Source organism: Nyctibius grandis, chromosome 1, assembly GCF_013368605.1.
Source record: "Nyctibius grandis isolate bNycGra1 chromosome 1, bNycGra1.pri, whole genome shotgun sequence".
Lineage (NCBI taxonomy): Eukaryota > Metazoa > Chordata > Aves > Nyctibiiformes > Nyctibiidae > Nyctibius > Nyctibius grandis.
In genome coordinates this window covers 62,184,506-62,209,585 of record NC_090658.1, presented here as the reverse complement: position 1 = coordinate 62,209,585, position 25,080 = coordinate 62,184,506, and the positions used below count along the sequence as shown (strand labels likewise).

General features: G+C 43.9%; 1 protein-coding gene across 3 annotated transcripts in view; it reads left to right on the top strand.

The window, feature by feature from the left end:
• Positions 1 to 25,080, top strand: part of AIG1 (androgen induced 1) — a 153,933-nt gene that overhangs the window by 117,226 nt on the left and 11,627 nt on the right. For all 3 annotated transcript variants that reach the window (XR_011049764.1, XM_068418529.1, XM_068418404.1), the window contains exon 4: positions 22,869 to 22,984. Coding sequence is in view for 2 of the 3 variants with exons in the window: in XM_068418529.1 (XP_068274630.1) it covers positions 22,869 to 22,984 (116 nt within the window). In the remaining variant the exon portion in view is untranslated. The remainder of the gene's footprint in view (positions 1 to 22,868; positions 22,985 to 25,080) is intronic.

The window sequence follows — 25,080 nt, the reverse complement described above, 5'->3', positions numbered from 1 at the left end:
AGGTTCCCCTTCTCTCTCAGGGTACATCTTCCACCACATGGGAGGTGCCGCGCAGAGCGGTGGTCATGCTCAGCAGTGCTTGCAGATGAGCTATGGGGAAGAGGGTGTCTTACCAGGTGAGCATGAGATGAAGTCCTCAGCCCATGATGGCGACTGGGGAATTGTCCTGGAACATGCTGAAAAACAGGATTGAAACGAGTTGGGGTTTTTTTTTGACCTGCGGGTCAGCTTTGTTGCTTCCACGTGTGATGAAAAGGAAGAGGAATCTTTCCCTACATGAGGCACTGGTCAGACTGACAGTGTTAAACTGTTCTGACCAGGAAAGCTGTAGGAGGCCCTAAATACAGCAGAATACCTGCAGCCTCCCCAGCAGCCCTGTAAGGCTGAGGCTTATGGCAAGTGCATGCAGTTCTGTACGTCAGATGAGAGAGAGATTATGCAGCATCCACCTTGAGGGGAGTTTGAGCTACGGTGTCCTTTACTGTGTGGTGCCAGCATCCCTCATATGAAGTCACCAGAAGCAATGAGCTGAGGTTCAAATGCCATGCTAAAAAGTGCATTCGCCCTTAGCTGTAAGATTTATCAGAGATTTTGCCTGAAAGGAACTGACTTACAGGAAGATGCCTGGTCTGCATGTCTGATTAGAGGAAAGAGGCAATATTTCCCCCTCTTTTTTTAGTCCTTTGGCTTAGTCTTAGTCTACGTAGATAGAATACCCCGTGAAAATTAGCTTAGCAATAGCAATGCTGGTGCTTTTTTACACTTTCTGTCAGTAATGCAGCAAGACTTCAAAAAGAGATGGTTTGGGTTTGGTTACTTCGTGCATTCTTCAGCCATGGTTCAAATCTGCTATTGCTTTGGTTTAGGGTGCTTTGGAGACATGGTGCCAACACCAGAAACTGATCTCAAGTGTCAGATCTTGTGGCATGAACTTCTTACCTGGTATCTCCTCATTCACCGGTTGCCACTTGAAAGGATGAAAGAGTCTTTTAGCCCTAGGGTCTCTAGTCCCTTTGTCCCGGCTTTGGGGCTTGAGTTGCTGCTGGTTTTAGAGTCAGGGCAGAGTTGAATATGAGCAAATGGTAGAATAATGCTGTCTTGACATCTGAGGATCAAGAGGGGTTCAGTGAACTCCTAAGGTGTATACATCACTTCAGGAAGAAGGATCCTATGGGACTTAATAAGTAGCTGATACTTAGGAGACCGAAGTGGGGTTCTGGGCTCCTCTCGTTAGAAAGAAGCAGTATTCCAGATGCCAGGCTTGGATGCTTCTGGAGCTGCTGCCCATGGATAAATTGCTCTTCACAGAAAGAAAATTCAGCCTTGCAGAATTCTTCTCCCGTGCTTTTGCAGAGCTGGAGGGGAACAGGTTAGATTGGGAGCAATAATGGAGGTGGCTTTTCTCATAATTCACCAGTCTTAATAGCATATTCTGTCTGCAGTGTTTTTCTCTGCCTGGTACATTTGGCTGCACTAAATCAGAGTGAATTTATAATCCTCTACTTTTGGAGGGGGTGGTGGGAAGGCAGATGACTACACTACCTCTTATAGAATATTATTATAAAAGAAGTGTGAATTACCTCCTAGCCTCTCATGCTGTTGAAAAATTGATTTGAATGACATTTTCAAGGTGTTGTTTCTAAGACATTCAGCAATTGCCATTCATCCATGAATGGTTAGTGAGATGAATAACAAAAAGTGGTTTAGGATTCATAGGAGGAAGTGTTAAAAAATAACATTTGGCAAAAAACACTGGTTATGCTAAATTCTCTTGTGTATCTAAACTGCACCAAGGTTATCCAAGTGGTTTTAGGTAATCCAGTCATTGTGAAAAAGATTATTTGAGACACAGAAGTGGCAACATCATTTCCATTTGTATGTATGTGGACTATAAGAGTCATCTGACTATATCAAATGCAATACGATATTATGGCAACATGGCTTTGAGGGAAATAAAACAGGCCCTCCTTGCTGGCCACTCTTAAGGCAGGTAAAATATAGCAGCATTGCCTCTGAGTTAACTCAGGCTTTCAGCAAGCAAACATCAGAATTCAAACATGATGAGGAGAGAGGAGGGAAAGGAGAATGCATCTTAGAGGACTTCATCTTTGTGTGGAAACATTGAGAATAATTGACCTGCCAGGGGACACATATATTTGCTAGGTGGTTGCATGTAGGCTTTAATAAAAACTTACAGCAGATTTCTTTTTGAAAATATTACAGAGGTAATGTGCCTCTAGAAACCAAAATTCCTTATCAGGATCTTAAGAAGATCCACGTAGCTCTCATACATACATGCTTACGGGGAAAACAAGAACATATGTTATTTTGCAGGTGCATGACATTTTAAGATTGCTGATATCTGAAGTTTAAAATGGTAGGAGTTTTATATATACAAGATATACTAATGTATCTATGTGTGAATGTTATTAAAGTACATTAATAAGGTACAGAATTAAAGTACATTATGTAACTTGTGATGAATCTTTAAATTTTGTACTGGTTAGGGCTTTATAGTTGGAAGGTATCAAAAGCTGAATAGAATAATTAAAAGCTATTTCCAACAAAAAATAAACCTTTGTCTTTAGCTAGAACCTTCTTTTTCATAATTGTTTAAATCTGTTTTTTTCATCAAAACTTAAACTTAAGTGGTTTGGATTTTTGCCATTATGCATTTTCTTCCTCCCATTTTATCCTTCTCCCCATGATTTTCCCTTTTTTATGTCAGAAAATGCAAAAAAAAAAAGTGATATCCAGAGATTTTCCTCATCTTTCACTCTTTCTTAAAAACAGATTATGAAAGAATGAAGAGCTGAAATGGAAATGAGAAAATGCTGGAAAGCTGTATATCTTCTCTTTGAAATATACAGCTTGTATGTTACATATTCAGCCTGTGTCAGCCTCCAGGCTAAGATACGTACATCCTACGCAAATATCATTATCAGTGCTGAGCTTTCATCTTATAGTTTGGATTCCCAAAACTTATATCTCTACCAAAGCAATCAGTAAAACAAATGTTTTTCAGTTCCTTACAAGAAGGACTGTTTCCTTATGCTAAAGGAATAGGCTCCTAAGGAAATGCTAAGAGCACTTAATAAAAAATAGTCTTCTTCCACCTATCCTCTTCTGTAACATCTGTTTACAGAGCGTGCTTTGACTCATGTTCTCCCTCTGCTCTGTTATGTCTATCTGTATGCTTTTGCCTCACACATACCCACTCGAGATGCAAGGTAAGTTGCCCATCTCTCACTGAGAAGTAAGCAGGGAGCGTAAATAGTTTGTGCCATATTAACAGTAAGAGCTGACACTTGTGATGTGTCATGCATTGTCTCTAATGGCATCTGCACTTTGCCTCCCTTTATGTTCCCTGAGCTCTGGGTGCTTGGTTGATTTAGTTTTTGCCACTGCTTCCTTTTTCTTTTTTTCTGTCCTTGCAAGACTGGGAAACTACTGCCTTTCACAGTCTTAAAAATACCAGTGATGTGGTTCATTTACTTTTCTCCCACATTTTAAACTTGAGCATCCTTAACCAAGAATGCTTCTTCTCTGACTTCCATGAGCTCTCCTCCTTGGAGGACTTCATAGGCGTGCTGTCTCTAGAAAGCCTGCCTCTCGCTGTGGCTATGAATGAAGCAGTAGCTTTTCTTGTGTCTGGTACTGGAATAGAGCATAAAGAAGAAAGACAGGCCAGGCCAGGGGATTTCTTCCCTACCAAAAGCTTGACAGGACATCCACTGATGAAGCCCTTGTTAACACCTGTCTTCACACGTGCAGCATCCAGGCAATGTGAGGCTGGAAGCAGGAAGGGAAAGAGGGATTTTATAGAGAAAGGTGAAAGGTAGGAAGAGAAAGAACGCTTCAGGTGGTGGTGGCTTATCCCAAATGAAGTCAGGACTGGAGGTTTCCCTGCTCTCAATACAACCAAGACACCAAAATGGTAGTTGAAGTGATTTAGGAGCCCGTAGAGGGCAGAAAGTATGGTATAATGTGCTGAAGACTGTTGCCATATTACAATTAATCTAATTTTCGTTTCCCCACTTCCAGTTTGAAAAACTATTAAATACATCTGGAATTAATAAATGAATGAATAGACTGCCATTTGCAAATCTTCACCCAAAATGAAAGAATGTGGCTTCCTATTAAATGGGAGATTATAACTGTCCCAGCATAGGCAGCAACATTAGCAATGAGTCCAGCAGAATTAAGGAGCTTTCTGAATGCTTTGACAAATAGAGTGCTAATGTCCTTGATGAAAAATGACTTTTAGCAAGATCTTCCAAATATTTTCTCCTATTTCAACTATATTTCAGTCCCACTAGATGCATCTGTTCTTCACAAAGGAATTCTAGTAGGCATTGGGACATTTTTTTCAACATCACTGGTCAATTACTTTACAGAGCTGGTCACATATTAAATACAGACTACTTTTTAATGAAAAATGGCTTTTCAGACTGAATCAAATAAATACTTCAATTATTTTTTATTTTTAAGGGGAAAAACTAGAATTGTTTTTTTTCTTTAAAGATAAAAAAAAAAGAAAGCCTAAATCCACATTGCTTTCATTTCTCAAAAATAAAAGATTTTTGTATTAACCCTCCCCCCACAAAAGCAGCTGTAAACAACTGATTTAATACCATATCTGCAATTCTCAACTCTCGGACAAGGTTTACTGGCTAGAGGAGCTGTTGACCTCTCACAGATGCAGAGTGAGGCGGCCTCTCCACTTTCTGGCCAAAAGAGTTCATCATCTGTAAAGTACATGGGGGGAGGTACAGTAGAGAGCTCCGTAAGTCCTGCTTGGGTGAAGGAAGCAGTTGCAGCGTTATGCTGCCCGGTCACCAGCACCCAGCCGTGCCGTGGGGCTCAGTGAGAGCCATCATGCCCCACCGCCAGCTTGTTCTCCCCAGCATGGAGGGAGAACCTTCTGCTTGGGGGAAGGAGCTTGTGTCTCAGCTACCAGTAGAGGAGAAGGATCAGTAGAGAAGGTTTCCTGAAGGATCAAGGCGCAGTTCTTAGTGCTGCCACTTACGTACTGTGTGCAAATGATTTACAGTTTTGATAACTCAGTTCTCTTTTTAAAACACGGACAGCGCTTCCCTGCTTTACGGGAGTGCTAGAGGCTGGTTGGTGTTTGCCAGGTTCCCAGCTGTTGTGTGAGAGAGATGGAGTGAGTGTTTGTTTAGACAGCGGTTGTGGCACAGAGGTTTGTAGTATGTCCATAGCCACCATGAGGTCATCCACTAATGTTGCTAGAGCCATTTCAGCCCCTTGATCCCATCTGAAGGCAGTCTGGAGGAGGAGACCAAAGAGTAGTTTCTGTTAGCTTCTTTAGACTCATGGTCATGGTTATTCCTAAATGTGTTGTGACTTTTCCTGGGAAGGGGAGACTGAAAACACTAGAGGAACTGCTTCCCAAATACTACTGTGATGTTCCTGGCTCCCTGACCTACTACTGCATCCTTTCTGCTTCCCAGGATATGCCTAGCTGAAGGCATGCCGTGAATCCTTGAATCTCAGTGAGTCACTGGGATGCATGCTGCTAAGCCTGGGCTCACATTCATGGACCCTGTCTAAAGTTGTCCTGAAGCTGAAGTCCATTAGTTTTAAGCCCCCAGTTGCTCTCTGCTTTCACCAGCAGAGAGGGGTCAGAATAAGAATAAATTTCACAGGCAACAGCCCAAGTATTCCTCTGGCCTTTTTGTGTTTCCTCTAGCATGTCTACATTGACATTTAGACAGGCAGATAAGCTCACATTTAATAAGTTTTGAAATAATTTGCTTTGATTGGGTGCCTAAACTATTGGATTTTATCCACATGATTTTTTTCTCTTGCTGCCGTGGATGTTTGAGGTCAGTACATTCAGGCCCTTAAGTAGCTGTGGGTTTCCCACCAGGACTCTTCCAAATTTGACCTCCTGACAGGGGAGCAGTGTGGTGGCATGGGCTGAGCCTGGTCAAAGGCATCGCCAACACCCACATTCCAGTACAAAATCCATCACTGATTGCCTGTCGCCTGGGTTTAGACAAGATGCTTTTTCTTCCTTAGTGTGCATTTCTTCAGTGATAAAGTCCTTCTAATTTTTGTCCCCCATCTCACAGAAATGTTACAAGGGTTAACTGGAATTTTTATAAAGCATACTGACCGTCAGAAGTTATTTTAATTATTAATAAGACTAATGATATACCACCATCATAAGGAATTACACTCTGGTAATCCCCACTGATCCCATAGCGACTGTGAGTTATCTAGGGTCTTTTAACGTACTTTTCATCCCAGTTTGCTAAAAGGTTTGGGGTTTTGGTTTTGTTTTGCTCTTTTTTTTTTGTAGTAAAATGGCAAAATGGTAACTGATATTCCTGAGGTGAGAAGGCAGTGTCATGCACTGGATAATGTACTAGAGATAATCTGTTGAAAGTTTAGGATTTATCTAAGGACCATAATATAGTTTCAAGTTGTTTTATAGTTGTTCCACTGCTCTTGGGTATTTCATAAGTGCAGCAAGCTTTTCTTTATGTTTTAATTTTGTTCAATAGTGGAGAGCATTAAGCAGCTCTACAAGGTAGGCCAATAGGTCAAGTAATTAAAATACTAATACCAGTTTGCTGCCAGGTACCATCTGCAGAAATGCCAATACAAAGTTTAGTAACCCACTAAGAATGCACTACAGCAGCAGCAGAGGAGAAACAAGAGGGCCGAAGTGCACAGTCTGGCGTGGGTGTACGTTATGTACCCTCTCTACCCAGCACTGCTGCCAGTCAAACCGGACGGATCCTATCACTTAGGTATTCTTGCCGAAAATAACACTGGCACAAGACCCCGCCTAGAAACTTGCAGAGTGAATTACACACATGGGTGTCCTTAAGCAGCGGTGCTTAACTGCATGCTAGCGGTGGCTCCAAGGGCTTAAAGCAAAGACATCCTTATAGGGCAGGGGGAAGATAATGTGCAGAAGCCCGTGATGAATAAATCAATGGTATTAGGTAAGTCTCTTCTCCTTCTGGGATGTGTTTGTAACGCTCTTAACTCAGTCCTCCTCAGGCCTGGGAGAGTAGCCACTGTCCTTGCTGTCTCCATCACGGGCTCCTCATATCTTGTTGTCCTGGCTTGGCGCAGACCCAAATCTGCAGGATTCCCCAATCTAGGGGAATACAGATAAAATTTCTAATACCAGAAAAATACATTATGATACTACAAGTTTCACCAAACTGACGAACTTCGCAGAACACATTTAGAAGGGTACTGGGAAGGAGACCAAAGGGTACCTCACATTAACTACTTCAGATCTCAGCTGATTTCTGTTGCTGGGAGGCTGGAACAGAAGTCCTTGAGGACTTTATTCCATTACAGGAGTTGCGACACCAGGCAGAGTAAGAACCCCTTCTTCTTCCAGGGTTCTCCAGAGTATGAGACATGAGACCACTCATCCCATTGCAACCTTCTCCCTCACCTACTGCTCTCACAGGAAGCACTGACCTTACACATGCTACAGCTCTGCTCCTCTCCTTGATAGGAAAAATGCTACCATGTGGTATGAAGAAGAACCCCATCTCATCTCCAGCTCTTTTTCCTTTTTCCCATCTGAAATATGTAAGCTCCCCAGGTCACTGATAGCTCAGCGTGGCTGAGGACAGAGCTGTTAGTGAGGGAAGCAGAGACAGGCATAGTAAAGTTAAGGTGGACAGAAAAAAGTTAGGCCGGACTCCAGAAGACAACCCAGAGAAGCCCATAGCTTTATTATTATGGGTATCACAGCTCCACTGCAACCTCACTGTCTTGGAGCCCTTTGAAATCACATGCGTTCAGTATCGCTATCCTATATGATGCCCATATATTACCCATCGCTGCAATCCTCAAACAGGTATTAGACAGCAGGAAATAGCAGGCCATTTCCTGTTAAAAGATTTATTGAGCTCTCCATTATCTGTGTTAAAGCAAGATTACTTGTGTTTGCAGAGTTCAAAGTCTAAAAAACTAAGGAAATGTGAAAGATAAACTCTATAGCAGTGTTAATATCAGTTTTATTTACATCCTCTATTTTACAACATTCAGTAAATATGTACAGAAATACATTTACAGATTATGATATCAATGTCCACATTTACTGAGAAAAACAGGTAGATAGAAGTGGGTTCTATGTAAGGAATAGCATCATAGAATCATAGAATAGTTTGGGTTGGAAGGGACCTTTAAAGATCATCTAGTCCAAGCCCCCTGCAATGAGCAGGGACATCTTCAACTAGATCAGGTTGCTCAGTGCCCCATCCAGCCTGACCTTGAACGTTTCCAGGGGTGCGGCATCTACCACCTCTCTGGGCAACCTGTTCCAGTGGTTCACCACTCTCGTTTTAAAAAATTTCTTCCCTAAATCTAGTATGAATCTCCCCTCTTTTAGTCTAAAACCATTACCCCTTGTCCTGTCGCAACAGGTCCTGCTAAAAAGTCTGTCCCCATCTTTCTGATAGGCTCCCTTTAAGTACTGAAAGGCTGCAATAAGGTCTTCCTGGAGCCCTCTCTTCTCCAGGCTGAACAACCACAACTCTCTCAGCCTGTCTTCACAGGAGAGGTGCTCCAGCCCTCTGATCATTTTTGTGGCCCTCCTCTGGGCTCTCTCCAACAGGTCCATGTCTTTCCTGTACTGAGGACCCCAGAGCTGGACACAGTACTGCAGGTGGGGTCTCACCAGGGTGGAGTAGAGGGGCAGAATCACCTCCCTCGACCTGCTGGCCACGCTGCTTTTGATGCAGCCCAGGATACGGTTGGCCACCTGGGCTGCGAGTGCACGTTGCTGGCTCATGTCCAGCTTTTCACCCACCTGCCCCCCCAAGTCCTTCTCTGCAGGGCTGCTTTCAATCCCTTCGTTTCCCAGCCTGTATTGATATCAGGGGTTGCCTTGACTCAGGTGCAGGACCTTGCACTTGGCCGTGTTGAACCTCATGAGGTTCACATGGGCCCACTTCTTGAGCTTGTCCATGTCCCTCTGGATGGCATCCCATCCCTCAGGTGTGTCAGCTCAGCTTGGTGTTGTCTGCAAACTTGCTGAGGGTGCACTCGATCCCACTATGTCATTGATGAAGATATTAAACAGTACTGGTCCCAACACGGAACCCTGAGGGACACCACTTATCACCGATCTCCATCTGGACACTCAGCCGTTGACCACTACCCTCTGGATGCGACCATCCAACCAATTCCTCATCCACCAAACAGTCCACCCATCAAATTCATATCTCTCCAATTTAGAGAGAAGCATGTTGTGGAGGACCGTGTCAAAGGCCTTTCAATGTGGTTGAATTTTGCTCTAAAAGAAAACATCATTTCTTATTTGCTGACATTTGACACTATAACAGTATAATCTTGAGTTATATGATGTATAGTTTGTCTTCAGCTCTCATCACTTGGCAGGGATGCTTCACAGAAGACATGAATGCCTTAGTTCAATCATGGATGAAAGGCAAAACACCTGCCAGTTTCCAAATACATTCCTCTTCCCCCATCCTTCTCCCCAAATGTGTACCTTTTCGTGCTTGTCTAAACGACACTTTAGCTATGCAGCGTATTTGGATTTTAGAAAGAGGTGACATTATCAGGATTCATACATATTTAAGAACAAAGGAAAACACTTTCTTGCATACTGTGCTGGTTAACACTGAAATCTTTCTCAGTCTAAGCGTGTTTGCGCGTGATTTAATGGGATACCGTCTGTTAAAAGTATGCCACCCTCTTGAGACCCTTGTATTTATCTGCTTTCAATTACATTTGAAGTATTCAGAAAGTCTCCTATACTAATCCCATCCAAGTTGGAAGCCACATAGCTCATGCATGAGACTGTCAAACAAGAGTAGTTGCAGATGTCAGTGCACCAGTGGCAGGGATCCAGGAAGATAGATCAAGGCTTAGTCACTGAAAAATACACGCCAGCACATCTCAGATACATAGCATTGTAGCACCTCATAAGGAAAACGTGTCATGACAGGAAATCAATAACCCCTTGGAGGTGATCTGGTTTTGAAATATTCTTGATTAATTATGCCAGGGTGTGTTTGGCAACTTTGCCTGATCCAGCATTAACCTAATGCTTTTTGCATGAAGCGCGATTGTAACTAGTCTCATAAGTCAAATCTGATGGTTCAAGTCAGGTTTTAAAGGGTCAGATTGTAGATTTTGTAATGTCTTTGTGTCTGACATTGCTGCCTTTACTGTAGTGTGTAGGCTTTTACTATCAATCAAAATAATAATTGTTTTAACACGAACAATAGCATTTAGAACTAATTGCATCTGAAGCAGAATGATTCTCCTAAATAAAGCATGTCATATAGTGACTAAAACAAGTAGGGAATGTCAGTGTGTTTTTGTAACAGAAGACCTTAGTTCAGGATGTTCCCTAGGCTTGTTGGCTTACATGCCTTCTTTGCAGAGGAGAAGCAGCTCTAGGAGACACACAAGCAGGGCTACATCTCGGTCTTTCTTCCCCTGCCTTCCTGCATAGACTTATTTTCCCCCTCATCAAGTTTTCCAACCGTACCTGCTGCCCCACCTGACCTCCAACAAATGCAGGACCCCAGCCCATGCCTCCTGCCTTGCCTACACCCCTACCACATACCCTCTCTTCCCTGCATCCCAGCGCATGCTAGTGCCTTACCCACTGAAAGCACATCACTCCTGGTCTTACTAATCTTGCGGTACCTCTGGACCCTGCCTTGGCCTGGCTTCTGCATCCTCAGCAGAGAGTGCAAGACCAGCAGGTGCTGTCAGCAAAGCCAAGTGCAGAGCTAAGAGCTGCTTTGGTGCCCAGCCACGGTTTATCACTGGTCATCAGGGCACTCAGCAGTAGCTGCCAGCATCCAGCTGCTGCCGCACAGCTTAGCCCTGCGCCGTGGCGCAGGCTGGAGGAATGTGGAGCTGATGCTAGTGCAGCGCTTTGGCCAGGGGCACGTGCACCGTTGCTTGAGAAGCTCTTCCCTCATACACCTCTGCCTCACAGTGGAGTACAAGCTATTTAGAAGATGCATGGCAATGCACACCATGCAAAACTGGTTACACACAGATCACTGGGTGCAGTAATGAGACCATCTCACGTTAGTCTGCTACTGCTTTCTGTAATATGAGAGCAAAAAGGCTTAGGAGGTTACGTCCTCTAGAGTTGTTTATTAAAGGAGTTTGCATGTACAATATAAAGAAATAATTAAATAAAGATAATGGCAGTGTCTGTGAGATAAATTGTTTGAACCAAGTTGCAGATAGTTGCAGTCACCATGTGATAGACCAAAATTTGACCTTTGGCTACCTCACCTGCACAACACCCAATAAATCCACCTCCTCAGTCACCACTTCCAAGATTTTAAATTTCCGAATAGCATCAAAGAGCCACCATTTGAAAAAGAAACTGCCAAATAATGGTTTCTTGATTTTCCCAAATGTGGAATTTCTTTCCCCAAATTACACTGGCCTGAAGCCCAGAATAAGCAATACTCAGTCCTGGACCAGCGACAGATTCAAAGTCCAATGTCTTCAGGTTAGAAAGAGGATACTTTGGCTATCATGAAGCCAAAAATATACTTCTGTGAGAGCCTTAGTGCTAGCCCTGGGAGATTGCCAGACATTAGAATTTAACATGGCACATATTATGTACAAACTTTTCTAGTCAGTTAAAGAGATTTAGAAAACATATTGACACAAATTATTTTCTCCATTTGAGTCTTGTGCAATTGGACTCATCATATGGAAGGAGTTGGCTTTTCAAGGAGAGGAATACTGTTTTCCATATGAGTAAAATTGTTTTAAACCATAGCTGAAATACATCTGCAAGCTTTCTTTAGTGACATTTGTGCTAGGAATACATGAGGCGCAATGATTTTACTAGCACTTTTTCAGCATGACCTGCATAAGCACTCAACATCCATTCACGCCAATTAAATCTCGGTGATATATGTAAGTATGTGTGTCTGTGCGTGTGTGTATAAACATTGATTTTAAGAATAATTGTAAGAGACAAGAATATTTTTCTTTGCCTAGAGAAACCTTTTTGCAAATGGTAGTTTAAGAAGTTCTAAGGCAAGTGGTTTAACCAGTAAGAGTCAAATAAGCTGAACAAAATACGTAGAAAAATTACTTTGCATAACATTGTGATTAATGAGCGATCCTTGCACAGGATGTATGCGTGTGTATGTTCCACATTGTTAGTGATGTGTTTTTTTCTGATGATTTTGTGGGAAAAATAAGGACTTGAGGTTGAAAGTAAATTGGGGTTCGCAGGGTTTGCTCAGCTGTGGCTGAGTGCACAGAACCTGGGCTTTGTTGATTCATTTGTATTTTAAAAGTCTCCTAGCAGTAGTGCAGTGCACACTGTCGGGACCTGACCAGGGACTTTGGGCACGGCACAGAAGGAACAGAAAGCCTAGCTAAGGGGTCCCAGCAAAAGGAGAGAGGTGACTTACGTGACATTGCACTTTGCATATGTTTAATGATATCTGGATACTTGACATGCATTAAAAGTAGTTATACTGAATTATACAAAGTTAAAATTAAACATGTAGCAATGCTGTTCTGTTTGGCAACGTGGCACTGGTTTTGCACAGTTTTGCTATACCAGATGTGCCGTGTCCTGTCCCATCCTGTCCCTGCCATCACCTTGTTTCAAGACCAAGTGACCAAGTTAAGGCATTACCTGTGCCTGCCAAACATACTGATGGATGTGAAGTGAAGACCTGTGGGACTGAAAGAGGCCAAGACAGAAGCGAGGATACATTACTCTGGGAGCTGCTGAATCAGGGCCAGGAGGGCACAGAGGGGTCACTTGGGCTGGTAGGATGGCAGCTGCAAGGAAGCAGCTTGAAGCAGCAGGAGATGGGAGAGAGAGAGACAGCTCAGAGGGAGGCAATTGAAGCCCCTACAAAAAGGGCTTCCAGAAGCAGAGGGGAACCAGGAGAGAGGGTCGATCAAGGTAACAACTGAGAGGTGCTGAAAGGGCCAAAATTTCTCAGAGCTATAAACTTGAATGAGTAGATTGGCTTTCAAACCAAATTTTTGTTACTTCTCTATATGTGCTTGCTCATCTTAGGCTGACACCCAGGAATGGAACTGAGGAATACGATGTGGTTCTCCATTCCTCCATAGCTACCCTACATGACCTTGAGTGAGGCATGCCATCTCCATCTTGCCTTCCTGCAAAGTGGGGATAGGATATCCTGCGCCTACAGCTCAGGGCTGCTGTGAGGGCGTGTTTAGTAACGCTTTTGAGGTGCTGAAGTGCTTCAGTGATTGGCACTGTGGAAATTCTATAAACACCTGTATATAACCTCCCTAACACTAGTACAGTAATAGGGGTGAGATCAGATTGACACTGCTATTTCAATATATAGTATGTACTGCATGTGTCAGAAACAACGAGAACAAATCCATCAACATTAGGTATGCGTGGAGAAAGTGATACAATTCTTGTTAAGTCAGATGTTCCGTGTCACCTGTATTTATCTACAGAAAAGGGGAAAAGAGGGGGTAACATTAAAGAGGAAGTGTTAATTTTCTTTCCAAAGAACTCTACACTCTTACATTGACTGAAAATGGTTATCTCTGGCTCTTGTGTGTTTTGTGGCATTATAGGGTATTGGTCTTTGTTTAGATCACAAAATACTTCTTCCTCCCTCCAACCTACAATAACAATTAACAAGCCGTCTGTGGCTGCCTTGGAGTGCATCCTGTGCATCAGCGTGTCTCAGTTAATAGTCATAATTTCTCATTTGTAAGAGGAAAAGTGCTACCACTGCTTTCAGTCTCAGAAGGGCTCAGACTCACTCAAGGATTCCAATTTATTATGCACACAGCCCTGATATCCTGCTGCTGTTTTTATGGATTAGGCTGCCTTGGTGGAAAGTATCATCCTTCAGATGACACATAAATACTCTCTTGCCAGCTGTTCCTTTCTCAGAAGTTTCTCAACGAGTAAATCATAATTGTGCCCCTTGTTTTACTAGTCTCTGATCTGGTTCTCCACGTTACTCTACTAGGAGCATGTGGAAAATGCAGCTTTATTACTACTATTAGTCTACAAATGGCGCTGATTACAACTGTAGAGAGTTTTAAGCCTATTAGTATTGGTTTCTAAGGTGAATACACTGGTAGTGATTTTATATTAAGAGGAATGGGCGTAGGTCATTTTGCTGGTCATTTCTGTAAAACCTTTAATCTCAAAGTGCTTCACAAACCCCTGAGTGGTAAGAAGGAGATGCAGAGAGATTGCTTCACTCATTCTGACATGCAGCAGCTGTTTAACAACACGTAATCCGGTTGTGAGCTCAGGAAAAAAAGTGAAGGGTGACATCCTACTGATGGAAACTAGATTTTTATAGAGGAATTTAAAAAGACAGAAGAGGCAGAGGCAGCCGCAGATGCAGCCAGTTGCATAGGCAATTGCACCTAGCAGGGTGCAAAGGAAGGGGCCTCTGACAAATTTCGTACCAGCGTAAGTCTCCAGTCACGGTGGCGGTGAGCCACAGGGCAGTTTCCCCACCAGATGTTGGAGCAGCTGCCCCTGCCAGGGCAGTTAGGCTTTTTGACGTGGAAGCAGCTTTGGGTGGCGGATGCAGCCCTCCGGGTCCTGGCTGCACAAGCTCTGTGGGTGAAGACCTGTCTGCAGCCTCCATGTTCCAGGGACCACCAGCACTTCCAGGAGGGCTCCCAGTCCATCAGTTAAATGTGGGTGACATCAAAGCTGCAAGGCCTCCTTCTTGGTCACTGGCTTTCGCTGACTCTTAAGAGCATGGCTGAATGTCACACTGAAGCCCTCTCAGTAGAGGTCCACTGTATTTCCATCAAACTAAAATGTACTATATTCTGTAGTTTTTAGTCTGATCAAATTGAGTCACAAGTCGCAGTCTTCTGTTGGTTGAAGTGAATTATAATCACAATTTACATGATCCCCAAACAGTTTCACCATCCTGACTGGGTATCTGAGAAAGCTGATGCTTTTTTAGACTGAACTCCTTGTCGCAAAGGTAGTTCTGGACCGTCTCTGCAGATCAGATGCTGGGTGACTTGGGAAGACAGCACTGCCATGTTTGTGCTAAGGACAGAAGATACCAATACACAAAGCTGTTGATTTAGCACCTTTTGAAAAGCTTTAACATTCGCTTTAAAACACAGTTAAGGGAGGAGAAGAAGGCCAAGCAAGGTTTGATGAAAAACAGTGTTAAAAAAAGCAGCACTTACTGGTTGGAAGATAAATATCTAATCAGGCATTCAAGAATGAGCACTTAATTTGCCTAAAGACTATTACAGAACTCATTCTTAAGTACCTGATTTGTATAAAATTTTTTTCCAGCTACCTGTTGCAGCACACACTAAAATGGGGGAAACACAGTCCTCCATCAAAGCTCAACTTGTCAAGCCAACACTGCAGATGTGCTGCTATTTGTAATGTGATTTTCCAGTCTCAAATGTCATTAGCACATACATACCATGTGGGGCGTGGTACATATTTTAATAATATCTTTCAAAGAGTCATTAGCGAGCATTTCTCATCAAGAAGCTGTGGAAGTGGTTTCTAGGAATTAATCCCCTGCAGTTCTTGGGGTGGCTTTGTTTGCAGCATGTGCTAATTCAGCTTGACTCAGAGGTTGCTCCTTTGGAGTCAGTCTCCCGAGTGTTTTCTGGATCAAATTCTCCATATGATAACCTTCCTGCAAATTCCACCCAGGCTCCATGCCTTGAGCTGGTTTCTCTCTGTTTCATGCATTGTTACGAGCAGCTGAAGATTTGGCAAGACAAATTTCTTCTCCACTTGTAGGTGATGGGACCTCGGGAAGCAGTGCTGTGTGGTGGACACAGAATGGGGAGGAGGTTGCAGCTTGCTGCTCTGCAGAGACCAGCACTTGCTAGCAGAGCTGGCAGGCATAAAGATCTGTCGAAGCTGCCTTCCCTGCAGCACGGACAGGCAGTGACAGGGCACAAGCAGGGCAATACTGTGGCCGGGTAATGGGGTCTACTGCCACGCATCAGCTCACAAGGCAGTCTTGGCAGGTGGATCTCTTCAGAGAGGGATTAAAAATGGATCTGAGGGTCACTGCCTTGGCACTCTGGAGAAAATGGGTTTGTGGCCTGGAGGGCACCTTGGCAGGCAGCACTGCGGTCACAGCAGGAGAAGCCAACAGGGGTACATTTTCTTGCTAGTAGATATAGTTACTGAGCCCAAGCTAAGAGCTCCTGCTAATGGTAGGGTTCGTTAGCATCCATGCTGCTGCCTGGGCAGGGCTGGGGGCTACTCTGAGCCTGCGGTCACCCCAGGCTGCACGTGCAGCGAGTGTCGCCTTCCCGGCTGATGGAGAGGGTGCTCCCTGACATACCCGCAGCATTGCTCAGCCCAAGTCTCTAGTGTCAGCACAGTCATACAGGCAAAACTGTCTCACAGGAGCAGCTGGTCTCAGTGGGAGCAGAGTAAGCTGTCCAGGTAAAAATGCAGCTTTGCTTGTAAATACTTAGTCCATAATAAAAACGCCTTATCAATATAGCATTGATTACTACTGCTAGCATATTTTACTACTGTTATAATACTATACTAGTCATTACACTCTAATTATAAATTTGCCCTTTTCTTAAAGACTTTAAATGGTGCAAAATAACAACTACTGGAAAGCTGTTACAGCGGCTAATCATCCTCACCATTTAAACCTCCTTGTTATTTGAACTTCATCATTCCTTACTCTTCTCTCAAGTAAGGCCCTGGAGATACTTTGTCAAACAAGGTGAGAAATGTTGTGTCGTCCTCCAGCCTGAAAGAAAGTAAAAGGGATTAGTCCCAGAGATACCAGTCGGGCATCTTTGATCGGCACAGCATGGTCTTTAACAGGTCAAGGAAGCATCAATGTTATTTTCTCTCTAAGCCTCAGATTCCCATTGGCCCAAGTTTATTCAGAAATCAGGTGGCAAAAACGTTAGAGAGTATGAAATTTCTGGCCTCCTGCAGCTTTCCCAGCCCTGGTGGATCCCACTCCAAGCACATTTGACCCCTGCTCACCTTCACTAGGCTTCAGTCCAGGTGCCAGTCTGATTCAAATTTGGTATTTATAGCTCCAGAGTTTTAATTGGCACTGTTTGACAGAAGGTGTCCCTGCCTACAAAATTTCATGACTTTTAAATTAATTTTAAATTAAAATTTCATGGTTTTTGGAGGGACTGAAATGTAGGAAAGGGAAATTTTGTCTTGGTTGTAGTTTGGGTAAAGGCATCTGAAACAGCTTTTTAGAGTGGCAGTTTCACTAGAACATTTTAAACCGAAGTTCATACTTTGGATTTTTAAAACTGCAGTGTTTGCAGTTAGCATCGACATTTGCTATAACAGGCGAAGATTAAAGATACACATCTCTGATTTTCTCCTTATACTTTTAATTGCACTGTACTTTTGACAGGATTTTGTACATAAACTCTTAAGTGATACAGCTCATTATCCTCTCCGCCCCCCCCCCTTACCTTTAGAAAAGAGGCAGAAAGGAGAATTTAGCTAAATAATGACCTATTTTATTATATAACCGCATGAACTGGGAGGAGGTAAAAGATAAAAGGACTCTAGATTAAGGGTTGATTGCTGAAATTGTTTTAACTACTTTTTAATTGGCAAGCTGTTGAGTTGTTATCATCAATGAAGAGCGCATCAACAAGCAGTATCTAAAGCGGTAAACATTTCAATTGAGAAACGGAGCTCGCAAGCTCTGTAACCATCATCCACATAGTGAAGAGTTAAGACTAAGTGGCTGGATCACAAGAATACATCATTCGAGAAATATCAAGGGTGGGGTTTGGAGTTAAAAGTCTTTGTTGTCTTCTGTTTTTTTCTCTGAAGAGGTTATGGAGGCAGGGCAGGAGACGTTTGCACAGCCTCCAGCTACCCTGCTTTGGGGGCTGTGCAGAGTGAGGTACTGATCTCTGTCTGAAAACCTTTTCCATACAGATGTAAGATGTACAGGTGAATCTCTAGGGTTTCTTTTGCTGTCAGTCCCTGTTAATGCACTCTGAAGGTCCTGCACAGTTTATAGACATCTCATCTACTACTGGACACCTCCATTGCAGACCACATGTAAAATGTTTTTGCATTGCCTTGATGCTGATTTGTACTATTTAAAGGGGTGGGGGTAGAACAAGTTGTTAAAAGATGAAGCAATTGAAAGCTCCCCTGACTGCTTTATTATCCACCTGACATTCTCCAAATGCTGGTCATTAATTACTAATGCTTTGAAAATCAGAGCAGTTATCCAATTCAAATTGCATTACATTTCTGAGCCAGAGCATTTCCGTTATCTTACCATTTCCCATTCAAACAATTCTTCCTTCTTTGCAGTTCTTAAAGGCTCAGACCTTGCTCTGTTTCCTCTCATTTGGACCTCTTCCCCACGCAAGGATATTTCTACTCCATGCCTGTCCTACCTTCACATTGGTGAAAATCAGTGTGGGTTTACAGCATAATCATTACAAACTTACAAATCTGGCCCTCCAGTTCCCCCCAGAACTACATGTGTGCATCTGATGGCAGAACGTGGCCAACATAGGCCATAACCTTCTTTTCCAGTTGGTGATCAAGTGTTTGGGGAAGGATTATCACAGAATCACAGAATCACAGAATGTTAGGGATTGGAAGGGACCTCGAAAGATCATCTAGTCCAATCCCCCTGCCAGAGCAGGATTGCCTAGACCATATCACACAAGAACGTGTCCAGGCGGGTTTTGAATGTCTCCAGAGAAGGAGACTCCACAACCTCTCTGGGCAGCCTGTTCCAGTGTTCAGTCACCCTCGCCGTAAAGAAGTTTTTCCTTATATTTATGTGGAACCTCCTGTGTTCCAGCTTGCACCCATTGCCCCTTGTCCTGTCAAGGGATGTCACTGAGAAGAGCCTGGCTCCATCCTCATGACACTTGCCCTTTACATATTTAGAAACATTAATGAGGTCACCCCTCAGTCTCCTCTTCTCTAAGCTAAAGAGACCCAGCTCCCTCAGCCTCTGCTCATAAGGGAGATGTTCTACTCCCTTAATCATCTTCGTGGCTCTGCGCTGGACTCTCTCTAGCAGTTCCCTGTCCTTCTTGAACTGAGGGGCCCAGAACTGGACACAGTATTCCAGATGCGGCCTCAGCAGGGCAGAGTAGAGGGGGAGGAGAACCTCTCTTGACCTGCTGACCACACCCCTTCTAATACACCCCAGGATGCCATTGGCCGTCTTGGCCACAAGGGCACACTGCTGGCTCATGGTCATCCTGTGGTCCACTAGGACCCCCAGGTCCCTTTCCCCTACGCTGCTCTCCAACAGGTCTGCCCCCAACTTGTACTGGTACATGGGGTTGTTCTTGCCCAGATGCAGGACTCTACACTTGCCCTTGTTATATTTCATTAAATTACTCCCCGCCCAACTCTCCAGCCTGTCCAGGTCTCTCTGAATGGCTGCGCAGCCTTCTGTTGTGTCAGCCACTCCTCCCAGTTTTGTGTCATCAGCGAACTTGCTGACAGTGCACTCTATTCCCTCATCCAAGTCATTAATGAATATATTGAATAGAACTGGTCCCAGTACCGACCCTTGAGGGACTCCGCTAGACACAGGCCTCCAACTGGACTCTGTCCCATTGACCACCACTCTCTGGCTTCTTTCCTTCAGCCACTTCACAATCCACCTCACTACCCGATCATCCAGACCACACTTCCTCAGTTTAGCTGCGAGGATGCTGTGGGAGACCATGTCAAACGCTTTACTGAAATCGAGATAGACCACATCCACAGCTTTACCATCATCTATCCACCGGGTTACGTCCTCATAAAAGGCTATCAAGTTGGTTGAGCATGACTTCCCGTTGGTGAAGCCATGCTGAGTGCCCCTAATGATCCCCCTATCCTTGATGTGCCTAGAGACAGCACCAAGGACAAGTTGTTCCATCACCTTTCCGGGGATGGAGGTGAGGCTGACCAGTCTATAGTTCCCCGGGTCCTCCTTCTTGCCCTTTTTGAAGACTGGAGTGACATTGGCTTTCCTCCAGTCCTCAGGCACCTCTCCCGTTGCCCACGACTTAGCAAAGATGATGGAGAGTGGCCTAGCAATGACTTCCGCCAGCTCCCTCAGCACCCGCGGGTGCATCCCATCAGGGCCCATGGATTTATGGATGTCCAGATTGCTTAATTGGTCCCTGACCCAGCCCTCATCTACCAAGACAGATTCCTCCTCTATCCTGACTTCTTCTGGGGCCGCAGGGGTCCGGGGCTCCTCAGGACAGCCTCCAGCAGTATAGACAGAGGCAAAGAAGGCATTCAGTAACTCCGCCTTCTTTTTATGCTCTGTCTCCAGGGCCCCCACCTCATTCATCAGTGGGCCTACATTGCCTCTAGTGTTGCTTTTACCTGCAATGGATTTGAAGAAGCCCTTTCTGTTGTCCTTGACCTCTCTTGCAAGGTTTAATTCCAAGGAGGCCTTAGCTTTCCTAGTTGCCTCCCTACATCCTCTGACAACAGACTTATATTCCTCCCAAGTGGCCAGCCCCTCCTTCCATGATCTGTACACCCTCTTCTTCCACTTGAGTTTGCCCAGCAGTTCCCTGTTTAACCATGCAGGTCTCCTGGTACCCTTCCTTGACTTCCTACCTGCTGGGATGCTCTGATCTTGAGCTCAGAAGAAGCAGTCCTTGAATGCTAACCAACTATCTTGGGCCCCCTTACCTTCTAGTACCCTGTCCCATGGGATTTCCCCTAGCAATTGCTTGAAAAGGCCAAAGTTGGCCCTCCTGAAGTCCAGGGTTGCGATTCTGCTAGCTATTCTGTTCCTGCCACATGAGATCCTGAACTCTACCATCTCATGGTCGCTACAACCAAGGCTGCCCTCAACCTTCACCTCTTCAACCAGACCCTCCTTGTTAGTAAGGATAAGATCTAGCAGCGCTCCTCTCCTAGTTGGCTCATCCACCATTTGCATTAGAAAGATATCATCAATGCACTGGAGGAACCTCCTGGACTGAGGATGGCTGGCTGAGTAGGCCTCCCAGCAAATATCAGGGTAGTTGAAATCCCCCATGACAACCAGGCCCTGTAATTGCGAGACTGCTCTCAGCTGCCTGTAGAAGGCCTCATCACCCTCCTCATCCTGATCCGGTTGCCTGTAATAGACACCCACAACAGTATCACCCCTGCCAGCCTGCCCCTTAATTCGCACCCACAAACTCTCAACTCGCTCCTGATCCGCCTCTGGACAGAACTCAATACATTCTAGCTGCCCACTCACATAAAGAGCAAGTCCACCACCTCTCCTTAGTGGCCTGTCTTTCCTGAACAGGACATAGCTATCCATGACCACATTCCAGTCATGCGAGGCTTCCCACCAAGTCTCTGTGATTGCCACTAAATCATAGCCCCCCGACCGAACACGGATTTCTAGCTCCTCCTGTTTATTCCCCATGCTGCGCGCATTGGTGTACAGGCATTTCAGGGAGTGAGCTGGGCACACCGATTTCACCCCAGGGGGATGGGAGGCCTCCTGGTCTACCTCAACACTAGAGCGTTGCCCCAGTGGTGCAAGCCCAGCTACTACCCCATCCCCCTTCGAATCTAGTTTAAAGCTCTCCGAATGAGCCCTGCTAATTCCTGTCCCAGAACCCTTTTGCCCCTACGACATAAACCTTTCCCATGTATTACCGTCACGCCTGGTGTCTTATAAAACCAGCCATTATCAAAGAACCCAAAGCCCTGCCTGTAGCACCAGTCTCGTAGCCAGGATTGGTTTAGGGCTTAGGCTGCCCTTGCAATCCTTGCACCTGCAGACCTCCCTGTGGACTGGGCAGGAGAGTTCGCAGTCGCAGTCACACCAAGCCCCAGAGCCAAGCTCTCAACCAAATTAATTCCCTTTATACGCCAGCGATAACTTGGCCCCATGGTGGCAAGGCAGGGTATGTTTCTGGAGTTACCAATAATGCTGGTCCTAGGTGAGCTGTGTATTCAGAAATGATGGGGTTTATTTCCTGGCACGTTTGTGCTTCGTTTATGTATATTTTCATGCCTGCCAGCACTCTGAAATCTAGACATCGAGTGTTGGGGCAGGCTAGATGCAATTTTTCATGCTGTTGACATTAATTGGATGAACAGACCTTCTCAGAAGGGGCAGTGTAGGAAATGTGTATGGAAAAATGACAAAATAAGGAGTTTCACAGCTAAATAAAGATAAGTGGCTGAAAATGGTTTTTACAGCTTTGGCTTTCATATGTTTCATTGGGGAATCTAAAACCATTTTGCACATCAACTAACAAATTAAGATTCACAACACCTTTCCGAAGAAGATAATTGCTCCTGTCTTACAGATGGAGGAACAGAGAGGTATTGAGACTATCATTTGAAAATATGTCCCTTGTTTTCAAGTCCCCAGATTGAGATACATTTAAACCTAATTCTCAGAAGCATTAAATACCTCCATTTATATTCATTCATTTGGCATTGTTTGTGCCTAGAGTCTCTGAAAATCAGATGCCTTGCTTCTTAACTTGAATGTTCAAAATAACCAAAGTGATGTGGCAAAGATCACAGAGCAACTGCAAAGCCAAACTGGGACTGGGACCTGTGTCCCCTCATGCCACATCCCCTTTTTACTCACGGAGTATTTGCCTTGGATTCCTGGACAAAAGCAGCAGCACATTCTGCTCGCTCAGTTTTCCTCTGCTCTCTCGAACAACTGGATGCTATAGTGACAATATTGTTTGGGTTATTGATAGACTTTATAGAGTCATTTTACCTTGTCTTTCTAACCATCAAGAAATTGTCTACAGGTTTTTGTGATTAAGATTCTTATTGTAGAACTAGCATGGAAATGGATTGAGAATCATTTGTATCACCTGGTTTTCCTCTGTTGTTTTGTTTTTTTCAGCATACAACAGTTTTGCCCTTTGTATTAATTGAGATGAGAACAACACATCATCAGTATCCCAGCAGGAGCTGTGGCCTGGCTGCGGTGTGCACCTTCGCTGTTGGCTATATTTTATGGTAAGGGCTGTACACGCTGTGTTTTCATATTGTATTGGGGGTTTTGTACTGCTAAATTTGGGCACATATTTCATTATGGATATAATCGCTAACAGATTCACTCTGCATGCCTCGTTTGGTCCAAGACCTGGGCTTTGTCTGGTTTCCCGAGATGCTTGTATTTTTAGAAAGTATATGCCAAACCTCACACAACAGGAATTTGTTGAACAATCCCATGTAAGCAGTGGTCTTTCCAAGGGTACATTTTTCAACCTTTTTTCGAGCTAAATGTTTTTCTTGGACCTTGGTTTTATTGCTTAGAGGTTTTTGTTCTATCAAATAAAATTGAGAATAGGCAAATGATTTCCTGCATCAGTACTTAAGCGGCAACAGAAAAGATAGAACAATGTCTTTTTTCTTTACTAGTTCATAACTTCTTTCTGTAAAATTGATTACAGAATAAGCCAGTAATCCAAACACTCTAAAGTTTGTTTTAAAAAATGCAAATGTTTGTGAAAAATTAAACTAGTACAGAAATAACCTGTCTTACACAACATTAAATTGAGTCTTTGGGCAGTTTCTATTCAAGCACCTGACTTAGATGACAGAGTTAATTTACTTTGGTCATTGTAGCATTTTATTTTTCACTGAGTCTTTGTTTTATTGACAATGCTCCTTTGATACCATATATCCTATTTTCCTTTCTGCAAACATTTCACGACCCGCTGTTTACTTCTCATATTCTTTCTTCTCACCTCACAACACCCTTTCCTCAGCCAAGAGGATGTTTTCCAAAATTGTGGATAATACTGCTTTTTCCACCAGACAAGTGAGATCAAACCAATGACAGGAACACGAGCTTAAGGCAGTAATTACCACACTGCTTCAACTATGCAACTTGCTGCTTCGGGTCCAATGAAAGAGAGGCCATTATTAATACCGTCCACGCACACTGATCATAAAATGCTGGTAATCCCACTGAAGTGGGATGTTGCGTCACAGGACACAGTCACATTCTGCATTAGCTTTATGAAACATACGTATCCTTCTTGAATAATACTTGTAAGATAAGGACAGCCTCACGGAAAAGGGCACGTAATGACTCCTTCAGGAGAGAGTAATTATGTTTTTAACCCATATGTAATAATGCATAACTGTGATATTTCTCGACCTTCCTCTGAAGGGTGCCTAGAGACAGGTTGGCAGACTTACTGTACTTGTGATCTGATCTCCTATGGCAACTCTTGTTTTCTCAAAATCATCTGAGTAGACACATGCAATAGTATTCAATAGGAACAGAAAATTGAAACAATCCAGTTCTGTAAGTGAAATAAAACCAGAGGTGTCTTAAAATCTTTTCAGAAACTGTTACAGTATCAGTGTGATACTTGTACGGCTTGATCCTGCCTACTACAGTGTATCAACATCCTGCAGCTACAAGTGCAAGGTAAAATGAAATCATAGGACAAGTAAAGCAGGGGAAGAAGAGTCTGCATTAAGAAATCAACTACTGAGCAGATACCCATTTACAGCCTATGATCATCTCCCTTTGCTTTTCCTGTTTATTGATTTTGCCTGCATGTACATTATTTCCAAAACAGATAGGGCTACTGTCGAGTGACTCACCTTCTTCCAAGTTGTGTTTTCTCTAAAGATGGTCTGAGACAATTACTTATTCAGCCTGAAGGTCATCCTGCTAAATTTTGCAGTTACAGCCCATTTCTCCTTCTACTCTTACAAAAGAAGGTCTTTGGGGAAGACTGGAGGCCGACACAAGCTACACTGTGCCATTATCTGCGAATTCTGCATGTCTTCAGCCTGCAAGTGTTATTGAGGCCTCTATCCAAGATTTGATTGAGGCTGCAAGCCAAATCTTGGCTTGATGTTATCAATACAATGTATCTCACATTCACAGGTTGGGAAAATGCACCAGAAAGTATGAAAAGTGGGGTTTTTTTCATCGCTCTCACTCAGAGTGTGCCTACCTTTCACAGCTGAGGTCCACTATCTTCCTGCTGCTAAGTGACCACATTGAAGTAGATACTTTAATCACTTAAGAGGGTTTGGAATTACTTCATTCGGATTTGCTGCCCTTGTTGGTGTTTTGTTTAGACCCC